Source organism: Takifugu flavidus, chromosome 4, assembly GCF_003711565.1.
Source record: "Takifugu flavidus isolate HTHZ2018 chromosome 4, ASM371156v2, whole genome shotgun sequence".
Taxonomy (NCBI): domain Eukaryota; kingdom Metazoa; phylum Chordata; class Actinopteri; order Tetraodontiformes; family Tetraodontidae; genus Takifugu; species Takifugu flavidus.
The window spans coordinates 67,501-83,001 of NC_079523.1; the positions used below are offsets into that span (position 1 = coordinate 67,501).

Here is a 15,501-nt window from a genome sequence, read left to right on the forward strand (position 1 = left end):
GCACCCACCCACTCTCACACACACACGCACATGCACCCACCCACTCACACACACACACACACACACACGCACATGCACCCACACACACACACAACGCACCCCCACACACGCACATGCACCCACCCACCCACACACACACACACACACACACACACCACACACGCACCCACACACACAAACACGCACATGCACACACCCACCCACACACACACACAACACACCCACACACCCGCACCCACCCACCCACACACACGCACATGCACCCACCCACCCACACACACGCACATGCACCCACACACACACACACACACACACACACACAGTGAGCCAGCATGAGCATATTGTGAGGAGATATTGTTGGAACATACTCACCAGGCAGAGTGCACCCAACAGGCAGCGGGGAAGGTTGTGATAGCGGCACTTGAGTCTGCTCAGGTCCCAGGGCAGTGAGTCCAGGCTGGGGGGGCGGTACAACCCCACCACATTGAGCATGCTCAGTGAGTCTGAGCTTGGAGATTCATCAGGAAGCTCCATGACTGTGATGAGCAAGCAGTCTGAGGAGCAATGAGAGGAAGCCAAGGCTTTTCCTCCTTCCCCTAAGCAGAAGGTACACATGTAACTCATTTTCCATGAAGAGTTCAATTTAATTGTGGGTTTTCACTGGCTGGGCTGGTTGGACTGAGCAGCACTTCTGCCTCACCTCCTGTTCTACAGATTTGATTTTGGTGTGACAGAACAGCAAGAAGGTTTCTGTCATCCTCCACCGACCACACCTGAAACGAGTAGAGGACGAGACTCACTCGGTCATTTATAAGACACCCGCTCCCCTCGTCAGTAACAGTGAAATTTCACCTCATCTTCAGGCACATGAGTCTCCTGGCGACAGAAAGGACAGGTGACAATAGAAGAAGAGGACTCTCCTGAAAGTAGAAGTAGAAGAAGAAGAAGTAGTAGAAGAGTTAAATGATACCTGTGATGATTTGGACAATCAATGCCAAACACAGAGCTTAGTACAAGAGCCATCACAGGACACAGACACTATCTGTCTGCTAACTGTGGAACACAGAACACTTTGAGAACACTTAACATGAAGAGAACTCCACATAGAAAGGTCACGTGTGATGTCTGACGAGCAGAAGATCTAAACCTGCTTTTCAACAGGTCTGAGGCAAAGCCACCAGAGGCAGCAATGCTACATGCTAACACATGGTGCTCACAGTAGAGGAGCACAGTGGGAGGTCAGCCCTCACAGGGCACGCCGACCTGGTACGGGCTGCAGACACCTTCTAAAGGACCCTGCTGACCACCGCTGCAGTGTTTAGTAAAACATTCAATCCTGTCTTTGAATATTGCACCTTCCCGCTGAAAGTCTTCCATGAAACGTCGACACCATCAAGTCTGCCAGGAACAAGACTTCCTGAGGAAGAAGTGGCAGACAGATTCTGATGAACCGATCACAGACGACATTTGGCACAAACTAGTCCAGGGAATCTACTCATCTCCCATTTACCTCAGACATGCTGTCATTCACTTCAGGATTGGACACGACTCCATCGGTCTAAAGTTAGACTTTTCAAATCCGACCTGACATTGATCCCATTCGTGACCGATGCAGGAAAGACCCAGCTACTCTTTTACACGTGTTTTGGACACGTCCAAAGCTTTTCTAAGATTTTTAGGGAAGAAGGAAAGAAGTGGAGGCTGATATTATTGAAGGGACCCAACACCTCCAGCATACAGTCACTGGATTAGGAACTCATGTACTCATGTATGAGAAGATCATATATACAATCAGGGGATCTACTAGGAAATGTGAGAATATTTGGCAGCCTTTCTTAACATTTCTTGAGGATATGGAAGCAGATAACACAGTATTGTAAATTCCTGCCATTATTTGTTGTCATTTCCTCTTCCCTTTCTTTTTTTCTTCTTTTTCTTCATTTCATATCTGGCTTTGTCAATTATGTATTTAGAGCTCTGTAACTTAAACTCTTCCCACTATAAGACTGCTATTTTCTTTTCTTTTTTATGGGGGGGGGGGTTGGGGATGGGTGGAAGGGATCTACTGTTCTGTTTCTGTTTTGTTGGATTTATGTTAAGTTGTGAACTGTAATGAAAAAAAAACAAAATAAAAAGACCTTGATCAAAAAAAGAAAAGTCTGCCAGGAACACACCCATAGTAATAAAGGACTTTACCAAGCATCAGGACGCGCTTCCCTCTCATAGGGTTAGGGTTAGAGGGGTAGGGTTAGAGGGTTAGAGGGGTAGGGTTAGGGTTAGGGGGGAGAGGGTTAGGGTAGGGGGAGGGTTAGAGGGGGAGAGGGGTAGGGTTAGGGTTAGAGGGTAGGGGGAGGGTTAGGGTTAGAGGGGTAGGTTAGCGGGGGAGGGTTGGGTAGGGTTAGGGTTAGAGGGGTGGTTAGGGTTAGGGTTAGAGGGGTAGGGTTAGAGGGGTAGGGTTAGAGGGGTAGGGTTAGAGGGGTAGAGGGGGGTTAGGGTTAGAGGGGTAGGGTTAGGGTTCGAGGGGTAGGTTAGAGGGGTAGGGTTAGGGTTAGAGGGGGTTGGTTAGAGGGTTAGAGGGTTAGGGTTAGGGTTAGAGGGTTAGGGTTAGCGGGTTAGAGGGGTAGGGTTAGGGTTAGGGTTCGAGGGTTAGAGGGGTAGGGTTAGAGGGGTAGGGTTAGAGGGTTAGAGGGGTAGGGTTGGGTTAGTTTAGGGTTAGGGTTAGAGGGGTAGGGTAGTGTGGGTTAGGGTTAGAGGGGGAGGGTTAGGGTTAGGGTTCGAGGGTAGGGTTAGAGGGTTCTAGAGGGGTAGGGTTAGGGTTGGTTAGAGGGGTTTAGGGGTGGTAGGGTTAGGGTTCTTAGAGGGGGTAGGGTTAGGGTTAGAGGGGTGGTAGGGTTAGAGGGGTAGGGTTAGGGTTAGAGGGGTAGGGTTAGAGGGTTAGAGGGGTAGGGTTAGGGTTAGTTAGGAGGCTTAGGTTAGAGGGGTAGGGTAAGGGTTAGGGTTAGAGGGGTAGGGTTAGGGTTAGGGTTAGAGGGGTAGGGTTAGGGTTAGAGGGGGGTTAGGGTTAGAGGGTTAGGGTTAGAGGGGTAGAGGTTAGGGTTAGAGGGGTGGTTAGGGTTAGGGTTAGAGGTTAGGGTTAGGGTTAGAGGGGTAGGGTTGGGTTTAGAGGGGAAGGGTTAGGGTTAGGGTTAGAGGGGTAGGGTTAGGAGGGGTAGGGTTAGGGTTAGAGGGGTAGGGTTAGAGGGTTAGGGTTAGAGGGGGTGGTTAGAGTTAGGGTTAGAGGGGTAGGGTTAGAGGGGTAGGGTTAGAGGGTTCGCGGGGTCGCGTTAGGGTTCGGGTTAGAGGGGTAGGGTTAGGGTTGAGGGGTAGGTTAGAGGGTTAGAGGGGTAGGGTTAGGGTTAGGGTTGGGTTAGGGTTAGAGGGTTGTGGTTCGGGTTATAGGGGTTAGGGTTACAGGGTTAGGGTTAGGGTTAGAGGGGTAGGGTTAGAGGGGTCAGGGTTAGGGTTAGAGGGTTAGAGGAGTAGGGTTAGGTTAGAGGGGTAGGGTTAGAGGGGTCAGGGTTAGGGTTAGAGGGTTAGGGTTAGGGTTAGAGGAGTAGGGTTAGAGGGTTAGTGGTTCGGGTTAGAGGGTTAGGGTTAGAGGGGTTAGGGTTACAGGGTTAGGGTTAGGGTTAGAGGGGTAGGGTTAGAGGGGTTAGGGTTAGGGTTAGAGGGTTAGAGTTAGAGGGTTAGGTTTCGGGTTAGAGGTTAGGGTTCCGGGGTTAGGGTTCGAGGGGTAGGGTAGAGGGTTAGGGTTAGAGGGTTAGGGTTAGAGGTTTAGACGGGTAGGGTTAGGGTTAGAGGGTTACGGTTTAGAGAGTTAGGGGTTAGGGTTAGGGTAGGGTTAGAGGGGTAGGGTTAGAGGGTTAGGGTTAGAGGTTTAGACGGTAGGGGTTAGGGTTAGAGGGTCAGGGTTAGAGGGGTAGGGTTAGGGTTAGAGGGTTAGGGTTAGGTTAGAGGGGTAGGTTAGAGAGGTTAGGTTCGCGGGGTAGGGTTAGGGTTAGGGTTCGAGGGGTCGGGTTAGCGGGGTAGGGTTCGCGGGGTTAGTGTTCGAGGGGTAGGGTTCGAGGGTTTAGTGTTAGAGGGGTCGGGTTCGCGGGTTCGGGTTTGCGGGGTCGGGTTCGAGGGGTTAGTGTTAGAGGGGTCGGGTTAGGGTTAGAGGGGTCGGGTCGCGGGGTTAGTGTTCGCGGGGTCGGGTTGGTTCGAGGGTTCGGGTTAGCGGGGTAGGGTTCGCGGCGTTCGTGTTAGCGGGGTCGTTCGCGGGGTTCGTGTTCGCGGGGTAGTTTTAGGGTTCGCGGGTTGGGTTCGGGTTCGCGGGGTCGGGTTCGAGGGGTCGGGTTCGAGGGTTCGGGTTCGGGTTCGCGGGGTCGGGTTCGCGGGGTCGGGTCGGGTTAGGGTTCCGGGGTCGGGTTCGGGTTCGCGGGGTAGGGTTAGGGTTAGAGGGGTAGGGTTAGAGGGGTAGGGTTAGAGCTCACCATGTTGCTGTCCTGCCTGGAGCCACTCATTGCTGCTCTTCATTGACTAAAGCTTTGCAGTTGAAGGCCACCTGTGGGGGCACCGTCTGTTACAGACTGGATTTCCATAATCCACCTGTTTATGGATTAAGGACCCATTTTGGCTCCATGGATGCAGAGATCTTATTTGACTTGGATAATTGAGAATCTTCACAGACATATTTATTCTATTCATCTGGAAAGCTCTGTGCTCCTGGAACCTTCTTAGTATTGTCGACCCACAATATGACCACAGTCTGACTTATTGAAATATTCAAGGCATGCATTTATTTAACCAGAGCGGGTGGAGCAATTTGTAAATGGTGATTGACCAGAGTAGTGACCTAAGAAAGCCAAGTGATGGCGGCCTGTCAGCAGTGTTATCAGGAGTGAGCGCTGAACTGGGCTGCACTGGTCCGCTCAGCCTGTTGGGTTAGGGTTAGGGTTAGGGTTAGGGTTAGGGTTAGGGTTAGGGTTAGACAGCCTGCTCAGCCTGTTGGGTTAGGGCAGTGCTTCTCAATTATTTTCTGTTACGCCCCCCCTAGGAAGAAGAAAACATTTTGCGCCCCCCCCCCGTGACTATAATTAGTATCATTTGTCTATGAAATTGTTATAAGTACACCTCTGCATAACATTGTATCCTTATTAATATTAAAGAACAAAAAAGAAAGAAATATAGACCAAAGCGGGATGATTGTTGCCAATATTCGGCACGTTTTTGCCGAAAAAACTCAAGCGGCTGATCAGCGTGACTGGGGTGTAATGTCTTTAAGTGAGGGTTAGGGTTAACCAGGGTTAGGGTTAACCAGGATTAGGGTTAACCAGGGTTAGGGTTAACCAGGGTTAGTGTTATCAGTGTGACTGGGGTGTAATGTCTTTAAGTTAGGGTTAGTGTTAGGGTTAACCAGGGTTAGGGTTAACCAGGTTAGTGTTAGGGTTAACCAGGGTTAGGGTTAACCAGGGTTAGGGTTAGTGTTAGGGTTAACCAGGGTTAGGGTTAACCAGGTTAGGGTTAACCAGGGTTAGGTTTATCAGTGTGACTGGGGTGTAATGTCTTTAAGTTAGGGTTAGTGTTAGGGTTAACCAGGGTTAGGGTTAACCAGGGTTAGGGTTAGTGTTAGGGTTAACCAGGGTTAGGGTTAACCAGGGTTAGGGTTAACCAGGGTTAGTGTTATCAGTGTGACTGGGGTGTAATGTCTTTAAGTTAGGGTTAGTGTTAGGGTTAACCAGGGTTAGGGTTAACCAGGGTTAGGGTTAGTGTTAGGGTTAACCAGGGTTAGGGTTAACCAGGGTTAGGGTTATCAGCGTGACTGGGGTGTAATGTCTTTAAGTGAGGCCTTCATTTATTTGGCTTCATGCTGTCCTGCCACATGTTTAGACACAGTAAACACACCGGTCTTTCCTCGTCTCCCACCGTAGTCGCAGTGAAGCCAAGCGCTTTAAAGGCTTCGTCATATTTCCTCGTCTGAGCTTTCGGGAGACTTTCGTATGTCTTGTTATCTCCGTCTCTCTCCGCCTTTCTTTTCATCACTGTTTAGTATTTTTTCATGCTGTCTCTTGGTGGTTTGTTCACTGCACTTCCTATCTCTTGCTCTGTGGTGTGTGCGCGCGGGATGTGCAATTACACTTTATTCTAGTACGGCAAGAAAAAAAAAAAACATGTTCTCCGGGGTCACACGCGCCCCCCCTGGCATCGCACCCCAGGGGGGCGCGCCCCACTATTTGAGAAGTGCTGGGTTAGGGTTAGGGTTAGGGTTAGGGTTAGGGTTGGGGTTAGGGTTGGGGTTAGGGTTAGACAGCCCTCTCAGCCTGTTGGGTTAGGGTTAGAGGGTTAGGGTTAGAGGGTTAGGGTTAGGGTTAGAGGGTTAGGGTTAGGGTTAGAGGGTTAGGGTTAGGGTTAGAGGGTTAGTTGTAGTTCAGTTGAGTTTTCTGCAGCTTATAGGTGAAAAGATCTAAACCAAGATTTCAACTGTTTATTATTAGTGCTGAGTGTTCAGTATTGATGAGAACATCACACTTTGGATCCTGAGCGCCCGACTGTCCAGACCAAACCTGAAGAGTTCAAATCTCCAAAATCTCCAGGGCCTCATCACAAAGAAGACTTTAGGGTTTACAACTGTAATTATGTGATGACGCTCATATGAAATCCAACCAGATTCACTCACCTATGGTGACCAACTTCTTTAGACACTTGGCACAGACTCGATGCAGACAGCCCAGAAGTTTCGGTTTCCTGCTGTGATAATCGTAGCGATTGTAGCAGATTTTACATTCAAGTTCTTCCAGAGTGTACACCAGAGAGCGGTTCCAGTTCTGCCCCTGAACAAACCGCCGTAAAGGGTTAAACAGAGAATAGTTCCAGGCGTGACGACAAGAAGCCGTCTGTCTTACAAGGAGAAATGTAAAGTCTTTTGTCTTTACTTCCTGACAACAACCCTAGAGAGGCCACATTTGCTACACACTGGGCAATTATCTGTCCAAAACGGATAATTGTTCGACTCTGAGGGAGGCTTCTCTGTCAGTGTGCATGCTTTCACCACTTAGGAAAACTCTACATTTAATGGAAAGAATCTCACCTTTGCCTCCTTCTCTGAACAAAGCTCCGCCTCCTTCTGGTCACTCATTACTTAGGAGCTTAGTACTCGACTTGAGGTTGTCACCTAAAGAATACAGAACAACCGTTGTCAACATTGATCCTGCTGGATTTAAGTTTGTCTGTAAAAACTCTTGACTTTTGCAGTACAGTGATCCCTCGCTATATCACGTTTCATCTTTCACGGCTTCGCTGCTTCACAGATTTTTTTTGCGAGTCGTTCGTTGCAGTTCTCAAATATAATCGAAGGTGGCATATCCGTTTATAAAAATCTTCTTGCTCAGAAAAAGAAAGAGCGCCACCAACTCCCCATAACAATGTTCTTCTCTCGGAGAAAGACTCCTGCGCCTTCAGTAGAAACAGACGCTCCAGCGGAGCGGAGTCAGGACGAAGAGGCTCAGCTGGGACTGAAATACGCCAGTGACAATGTTTCCAATCTTGTATTACTAGATTAAAATTATTGTTTTAAACAAAGTTTGGGCTTTAAAACAGGTTTTGATTTTTGGTTTCATTCTATAGTTCAGTATTGCATTGTAAAATAATAAAAAAAATGAAGCTGACTACTTCACGGATTTCACTTTTCGCGTGTTATTTTTGGAACGCAACTCCCGCGATAAACGAGGGATCACTGTATATATCGATAACTGAACAGATGTGAGCGAGAAAGAGCTGATTTAAACCAGAAGAGGCTAAACTGCTGTGAGAAACGATGTCAGATCAGAAAGGATAAAGTTACGCCACCATTTTCACAGTAACACCTGCACTGCTGTGTTTGACCATAGAATTCATTCAGAATGAGCAGCGACACACAGAATCACAGAAGGAATCAGCCTGGATTCCTAATTGTCAGCTTTCAATTGAAAGTTTAATAAAACAATGAGGACAGTCACAGTACTGCTGTGAAATTTGACCTTAGTTCTTCAAAATGATGCAACATAATGATTCCAGTATCTGATCAATTATTTTCCCTCCAGAAAAGCTTATTTCAAAATAAATCTCTGCAAGATAAAATATTGTAAAATATTATAAGAGCACCCCTCATAGAAAAAACATTTGATATTTATGGACTGCAGCAAGAATTATATAACGAGGGAAGACACGGTGCTGATGCTGATGTTGCTATGACAACAGTCGAACCTTTGCTTCAGACGCTGCTACATTTTATTATTGTTACATTTATCCCGATTTAAGGTTTAATAATGCCACATTTGATCAGACAGTTCTGAAGAGTTCCCGAGCATCTTAGGTCTGTTCTGAAGTTGGGCTTTAACGAGTGAAGTAACGTGGCGCACTAACCCTAACTAACCCTAACCTCTAACCCCAACTAACCCTAACCCCTAACCAACCCTAACCCCTAACCCGCCACTGCGTCTGTGCTCCACGCGCAGCAACATAGACTCGATATGATCCTGCTCATGAGCTCCATCCCCGGTGTACAGACAACATGGTGCAGCTCACCTCCTGGATGATGGTCGCTCTAGGTGAAGGTGGCCACTTTATCTCACAATTAAACAGAGAAAAACGTGTCTGGATGCTTGTTGCTGTTGCACAGTTGTGCCATCGGACATGGCGGCTCATCCAAAAACAGCTGCTGGAGACTTGGCGGAACCTTTAAATGTGAGCGGACTCGGCTGCTCTGGCTCGTGGACCGGGCTGCTCTGGCTCGTAGACCGGGCTGCTCTGGTCGGAGAGGATCCCGGAGCCCGGATTGTTCTGGTCGCTGCTGGCTAACAGGTTACAGGCTAACAGGTTAGCCGCTAGCGCGTCGTCGCTACGGTGACTCACTCTTCTGCCCACTGCAGCGCGTGGTCGGTGCCACGTTCCCATGGCAACCGCCCGTGATTAAAGTCGTCATCGAAATCTCGATCACGTCTCCTCGTTCAGCTGTCAGGTGTTGGTTGTAGGCTCGCGACCGGAAGGTCAATGTTTCCACAGGTGAGAACCACGACTACGTTCAAGTTGATGGTTTTCTGAAGGGCGACTGATCTGAATATTGATCTGAATATTGATGTGTAGTGGAAAAGCCTCTTTTGACTCAATCAACCAGCATCGACATCATCCTTTAATGGGTGAATCAAAAAAATGAAAAAAGATGGTTTCCATAAAGGTCTCTGGAGTACGCGTTGCTTCTGACTCCTTCAGTGGTCCAGGCTGCTGGGAGTTCAAATCCTGCATGAAGTGGGTGTTATTGTGAGTTGCTCTGAGGAATACCCCCCCCAGACCTTTATGGATTACTGACCAGGATCAACCCAAACCAACACCGTCAGGAGGTTCCGTCAGAACAGGACTGGGCTGTGCTTGGTTTTCACTCAAAGGGCCTAAACTGGAGAACTTACGCAACGACACCACAAGTCTTTTCTACGTTCACAAACAGGTAGAAAAGCAGAAGTTCCCCTCTCTGAACAAATAAAGGATTTTAATTTTCATCATCTTAATCCAAGGAACACAAACAGCTGACTGAAAACAAAAGACCTTTATTTAAAAAAGATTCTAACCAAGAACAAAAATCATCTGTACAATGGAAGCGGGACAGGTGTTGCTTCAGGGTCGAGGAGGCGGTCTCATCCCAGGCGGGGGTGGTCCTAAGAGAGAGCACAGGTGATTGGAGGGATTGCTGTTGTGACCTGCTGCCTAACCCTAACCCTGTGACCTGCTGCCTAACCCTAACCCTGTGACCTGCTGCCTAACCCTAACCCTGTGACCTGCTGCCTAACCCTGCTGCCTAACCCTAACCCTGTGACCTGCTGCCTAACCCTAACCCTGTGACCTGCTGCCTAACCCTAACCCTGTGACCTGCTGCCTAACCCTGCTGCCTAACCCTGTGACCTGCTGCCTAACCCTAACCATAACCCTAACCCTGTGACCTGCTGCCTAACCCTAACCATAACCCTAACCCTGTGACCTGCTGCCTAACCCTAACCCTGTGACCTGCTGCCTAACCCTAACCCTGTGACCTGCTGCCTAACCCTAACCCTAACCATAACCCTAACCCTGTGACCTGCTGCCTAACCCTAACCCTAACCATAACCCTAACCCTGTGACGGCTGCCTAACCCTAACCATAACCCTTTTAAACCAGGCAGAAACCAAACAGACTTGTGGATATTCTGCTTCCCTTCATGCAAACACACCTCTCATGCCAGGAGGTGGAGGCCTCATGCCCGGAGGAGGCATTCCCATCGGCGCTCCTCGACCAGGGGGCATTCCCATGGGAGGACCCATCGGAGGCCGCATGCCAGGAGGTGGTCCCATCATACCTCCAGAAGGAAGGAGACCAATGGACACACTTTAATCAAGGAGCTTCAAACAACTTGGAACATCTAGCAATACATGTTAACGGAGGTGTTCACCTGGGGGTGGAGCTCCTCGGCCCATTGGAGGTGGAGCTCCTCGTCCAGGTGGATACTGTGTTGGAGCCCCAGCGATGCTGGCCCCCGTGGCAGCTGCTGCAACAGTTCCTCTGCCCTGTGGGGTCATGACCTGAAGCAACACAGGAAAGCATCAGCACCTGAACACACCGCTCATCACAGAGCAGCGCCTTACCTGCTGTGATGGCCCGCCCACACCTCGGACAGGCCCCGCCAGACCAGCTGGGGCCTGAGGCATGGGCGCTCCTGCAGGAACACCCCTACCCGCAGCTCGGCCCACACCTGGACCTCCCGCAACACCTGCCAATGGAACCCGAGCAATACCGGTCTGCAAGGAGGGAAATGAGAGTAACGTAAAGAAGTAAGTAAGTAAAGAGGAACAGTGCAAGACTAGTGATGCTAACATTGCTAACAATGTTCACAGTAATGATGGTGTTGTGGCGTTGCTAACCGTCCATTAAAATAGGGTTAGCTGTTAGCATTTGGAGACTTTTCTAGAACTCATCTTTTATTGAAATAAATAAAAGCATGTGCGTCAGTCCTGAAGGAGCTTTGACAGTGAGACCATCATGGTGCCTGACCAACAGAACACCGAGCGTTGCCAGGAGACGAGGCCGATGCACAACACCAAGTGGTCTCACACTGATCAGGAAAGGCAGGAGGAGGTGAGATGACCGACCCAAAGCCAGCAGCTCATCTACCACCCAAACGTCTCCCTCAGTCAGGAGGGAAGAGCGAGGGGCACCGGCCTGGGTCAGGAGACCACCAGAGGGCGGGCCTTCACTGGCTGTTGATCCAGCATGTTTCAATCACCAGATTGAGTCTATTCAACTCTCGTCTGGTCGATGGGTGGCCCAGCACAGAGGGAAACTGATCTGAAGGTTCCCTTTAATCACACGTAGGCTCCTGAACGGGGGCCGTCTCCAGACCACCAGGAGTTAAAGTTCATCACTTTTGAGCGTTACTCCAACAGTAATGGGTAAAAGCCATTCACTGTTTTATTGAGAGTGATGATTTAGAATATCATTTGTGACGTATACCCCTCCCCACTCACTCAGAGACCCCCCCCACAAAGAGAAAACTGGGTGTTGAAGAGTTTGATGGCACCGTGTGGCGCTCCAATGATCTCAACACATCGTGCACAGCGATTCTGTGCCAAAGCATTTTAAAACAAAAGACTGGAGAGGATCCTGGAAGCCTTCCTACTGGCTGCAGGTGTACTTACATCTTTAGGGGGTGGACCCTCCACCGTCATGGAAACCAGATTTTCTCCTCTTAGCAGAACCAATCCCAGAACTCTCTTCTCTTCACGTTCTGGCTGCTTTGAGTTCTTTGGTCTGGAAGACAATGACACTTCATTACCCAGCATGCCTCCATGCTCACTTTAAATTAAATACTCAAGGAATCTTGCAAATGGCCTGGACGGGCCGAGGACCGCGGTCCTCCTGCGCATACTTGATCTTCCGGAATTCATCACAGTCGCACAGGATGAGGTTCATGTGTTTGTCAAAGGCCTTGAAGGTTCCAATGAAAATCCTTCCATCCTGCAGGATGCACCTCATCCGGAAGTCGATGTGCTGCAGCATCTTACTGCTTTTCCCCACCGTCTGAAATTGTGACATCACACAATGACATGACCAGGTGGAATTCTTGGAATCGTTAATGCTTCACAATGTCTCAATGTCCCGGAACAAAAGTTTCCCAGTTTCCTTGACACACACCAGATGTGAACACACACTAGAACTGCATCGTGTTCAGGTTTAATCAGGATTTCTGTGTAGTTTTTGAAAACGCAAATTCTTTTGGTGTAATGCATCGCTGCTCCTCTGTGTGTCGCTGTGGTGCACCACGGAGCGGCCCAACAGAATAGTTCCGAAAACCTTCAGAACGGGCGTCCGGACACGTTTGCTTTAAGATGCAGACTCCAATTTAAGCAGCTTTGTTCAGAGTCAGTGCTCGGAACGAGTTTTGCCAGCGGGTGGAAAAGATCCGCAGTGTGAAGCTGAAAAGTGCAGCGAACTGAATCTGCACCCAAAACTACAGTTAAGAACAGTGATACACGATAGTGGCAGTGATACCGACCCACTGACCCTGAAGCAGGACGAGCTGCAGGTCTCACGGTTGCTGAATACAGCAGATGGAGGCTCGTTAATAGAAATAACTATTCTGACCGCAAAACAGTGAATTCTTCAGACCTTTGGGCTAACCGCTAAGCTAACAATAACGCCGCTTCCCATCGATTTAAATCACTACTTATCTCTTTACAACTTCGTGTTAAAATAACCAAAGGTGTCGGGAGATTAATAATCTGAAACGTCACTGGTATAAATCGCATGCCCGCGCTAAAATTAAGTTCCTCGCCAACGTACAATGCACGTTCATTCAAACGCCCGCCTGATTAAATTTAACAATTAATTCGACGCCTGTCGCCACGGGAGTACAACATACATTACGCCCATTCAAAACTCACCATGTTTTCGATTTTGATGGTTCCGATTCCAACGGATTCACCAAACAAACGCACAAAAATTAGACCCGCGGAACTGCCGCCCGGCCCGTGTATTATATGAAAGTGGCAGGAAGTGACGTTGGGAAAGATGGCGGCAGCGGAAAAGGTCCGACCAGAACCCTTGTAACGTTAACAGTTCCTGGCAAAGACAAAACAACCCCCTCAAAACAAGCATCAAAGTCCCCAACACACTAATACAGGTCGCTTCACCACATAGTTACTGTCGTGGAGAAGAAACGGTAGAGCATGTTGTGGCCCATTACAGAAATTATAAAACTAAAACTTTTACTGAAGTAAATGAGTGATGATTTTGAAAAAAAAATTGGTTTCTATTTTAGTAGTAATTTTTGGCTGTCATGAAGAAGCTCCACATTCACACCATGATGTAAAAACTGAATACCCGAATCTGTTTGTGTACATGAAGTTCTCTAACTGTGACAGTTGGTGTCCGTGTGTGTGTGCCCTTACTGAGTGTGTTTTAGCGTAGCAATGACAACAACTTGGAGCATGATTCAGCACCGTGTTCCCTCAACATGTTAACCCCACAGGAAGCTGGAAGACAGAGGCTCAGCTGTTAATTAAAACACTGCCATCTCCAGAGAGCACAAGAGGAATATATATCTATAGTCAGCCAACTCAAGCACAGAAGATGCTGCAACAGCAATGACAGACGAGTCTGTGCTGAATAGAAGTAGGTATAAGTTTATTCTTTATTATTTCTTCATTATCTTTGATATTTATTGCTCATCTTTCAATGCGACGTGTCACATTAGCAGGACAAAGTCGCTACAACAACAAGAAAAAGCGTTAGTCCCTGCTGGATAACGCGACACTCAACATATTTGATCATGTTTATCTGATGAGTGCAGTTGTTAAAATAATTTGTTCAGTGCAATCTTTTATCGATCCCTTGTATGTCTATATTTTAGGCCAGTAATGATGACCATACTTAGAAATATTTGAATTAGAAATATTTGCACACACCAATTAGGGTCAGTGAATTCGCCCACTGCATTTAAGCTTTCCTTTACACACTAGTAGTGAACACACACAAGCCAGCAGCACTTTACTGCATCTGGCGAGCAATGGGCTCAGCGGCTCGCGGGCACTGCCCCAGGATTTGAACAGGCAACCTTCTGGTTTTCACGATTTATTACTTTCATCTGAGCCACAATCTGCCCTTCCTCACCTCTCCTCTGCTTCTCCAGCTAGCAAGACACGACATAGCGATGACAACATGAGTCACTGGCATCGTTCGGTTAATGAGCTGGTTGTTTGGCACCGGCAGCAAAGAGAATGTGAGCGTGCTCAGGAAGCTCTCAGTCGGGTCACATCATGCTTTCAGCAGCTGGTAACTTCACTGGGAAGCTCGGCTGACAGCAACTTCTTACGAGAGGAGATGGATGAGACAAGAAGAGTGGCTCACCAGTTGTGCACAGGTACAGACGGCTGTCCGTCAGCTCATGGTACTGATCCATCCCGCCTGTAACCCACGTCTCTGTGCAGGTCTGTCAGAGCGTTTGGTCCACTTACTGTCAGAGTGCGACTCTGCCTCATCAAGTTTGGAGGACAGACAAAAGTTGGAGCGACTGTGGGTTCTCTTCCTGTCGGCATTAGAGAGTTTCTTGTCTGATCTCCAGACAGCATATTCTCTGATTGGACGGTTCCCTCTGACACAGCCAAAGGACAGACGCTCACTGCTCAATACAGGTCAGCAGATGTTTGAAGCTTCCCGTCTGAATGCTTTTAGTGAACTAGAAGTCAAGTGATGTCTGCTAATACCTTCAGTCCTGCCTAGCCCCAGAAAAGCTCCACCAATCAAACCCTAAGCCATGAAGCAACCATATCGCTATACCTGAAATCGAAAGGCGTTCACATCCGATCAACTTCCCACCCGGACTTCGTATTTCCTTACAACACAAAAACCTCGACCGAACCGCCACGTATTGTCCCTGCAGGGTGCACCGATGGCATGGTGGGCGTGGTGGCACGGGTGGCTTCTGCAAAGGTACCATGGCACACTGTTGAGGACTCATCAAGCTCCGATGTTACCCACCACATCACTGTTCTGGAGGCTATGCTGGCTGAGATGCAGCTGAAGGTGAGAAAGAACCAAGGCTCATCAATTCTGGGACCACGTTTTAACCTCTCGTTTTCCCCACAGGTTCCTGTTCCATTCTGGTCGGTTGAGGCGACCCAGCCAGCCTGGGCTGAAGCAGCCGGTGAACACGAAGACCCAGAGGACACGTTGGAGGACCTGATGGAGGTTGAGGTGGTCTCCAACAAGACTGCATGTTTCCAGTCGCCCTGCTGTGGCCTCAGCTGCGTTGGCTAGAGGACAACCATGGATTTTACCTCTGTAGTTACACTTTTTAGAAGGGTGGTAGTTTAATGTTAAAAATGTTCTGTCCTCATTTCTTTTGTGAAGTAAATAAATAAATCAGCTGGGTGACTGATTACATATACAATAAATCATGGAAATAAATCACTAAAGCTGAAAGGG

At 48.5% G+C, this 15,501-nt stretch overlaps 3 protein-coding genes and 1 long non-coding RNA gene across 8 annotated transcripts in view; 2 read left to right on the forward strand and 2 right to left on the reverse strand.

Annotated features, from left to right (window-relative positions):
- Positions 1-8,903, reverse strand: part of ctsa (cathepsin A) — a 24,483-nt gene extending 15,580 nt beyond the window's left edge. The window contains exons 1-6 of one of the 2 annotated variants that reach the window (XM_057029605.1): positions 8,581-8,903; positions 7,106-7,189; positions 6,695-6,848; positions 853-920; positions 701-773; positions 373-596 (exon numbers count right to left, since the gene is read on the reverse strand). In XM_057029605.1, the coding sequence (XP_056885585.1) occupies positions 373-596; positions 701-773; positions 853-920; positions 6,695-6,848; positions 7,106-7,153 (567 nt within the window). In that variant the 5' untranslated portion in view covers positions 7,154-7,189; positions 8,581-8,903. Of the gene's footprint in view, positions 1-372; positions 597-700; positions 774-852; positions 921-1,355; positions 1,393-6,694; positions 6,849-7,105; positions 7,190-8,580 lie in introns of those variants that run through there. The other variant, XM_057029606.1, reaches the window with a different exon arrangement.
- On the forward strand, positions 4,470-6,263 carry LOC130523975 (uncharacterized). Its single transcript, XR_008950053.1, has 3 exons — positions 4,470-5,313; positions 5,454-5,534; positions 5,595-6,263. It is a non-coding gene; the product is annotated as an uncharacterized LOC130523975 (long non-coding RNA).
- Positions 8,904-9,576: 673 nt separating the features above from the next.
- Positions 9,577-13,095, reverse strand: snrpb (small nuclear ribonucleoprotein polypeptides B and B1). Of its 2 annotated transcripts, XM_057029625.1 has the most exons (7): positions 12,960-13,095; positions 11,945-12,096; positions 11,715-11,826; positions 10,665-10,817; positions 10,472-10,601; positions 10,253-10,378; positions 9,577-9,704 (listed from the first exon to the last, which is right to left on the reverse strand). In XM_057029625.1, exons 1-7 carry the CDS (start codon positions 12,960-12,962, stop codon positions 9,664-9,666), a joined length of 717 nt encoding a protein of 238 aa, XP_056885605.1. In that variant the 5' UTR covers positions 12,963-13,095; the 3' UTR covers positions 9,577-9,663. The 2 variants fall into 2 exon arrangements, with proteins under 2 accessions (XP_056885605.1, XP_056885604.1); XM_057029624.1 differs by lacking the exon at positions 12,960-13,095 and having other exon boundaries at positions 11,945-12,111.
- Positions 12,966-15,491, forward strand: LOC130523966 (regulator of G-protein signaling 9-binding protein-like). 3 transcript variants are annotated; one of them, XM_057029621.1, is made up of 5 exons: positions 12,966-13,237; positions 13,547-13,689; positions 14,207-14,437; positions 14,505-14,708; positions 14,957-15,491. In XM_057029621.1, the coding sequence occupies exons 2-5, from the start codon at positions 13,662-13,664 to the stop codon at positions 15,331-15,333; spliced, it is 840 nt and encodes a 279-aa protein (XP_056885601.1). In that variant the 5' UTR covers positions 12,966-13,237; positions 13,547-13,661; the 3' UTR covers positions 15,334-15,491. The 3 variants fall into 3 exon arrangements, with proteins under 3 accessions (XP_056885601.1, XP_056885603.1, XP_056885602.1); XM_057029623.1 differs by having other exon boundaries at positions 12,972-13,689; positions 14,957-15,099; positions 15,163-15,491; XM_057029622.1 differs by having other exon boundaries at positions 13,056-13,689; positions 14,211-14,437.
- The last annotated feature ends 10 nt before the right edge of the window (positions 15,492-15,501 follow it).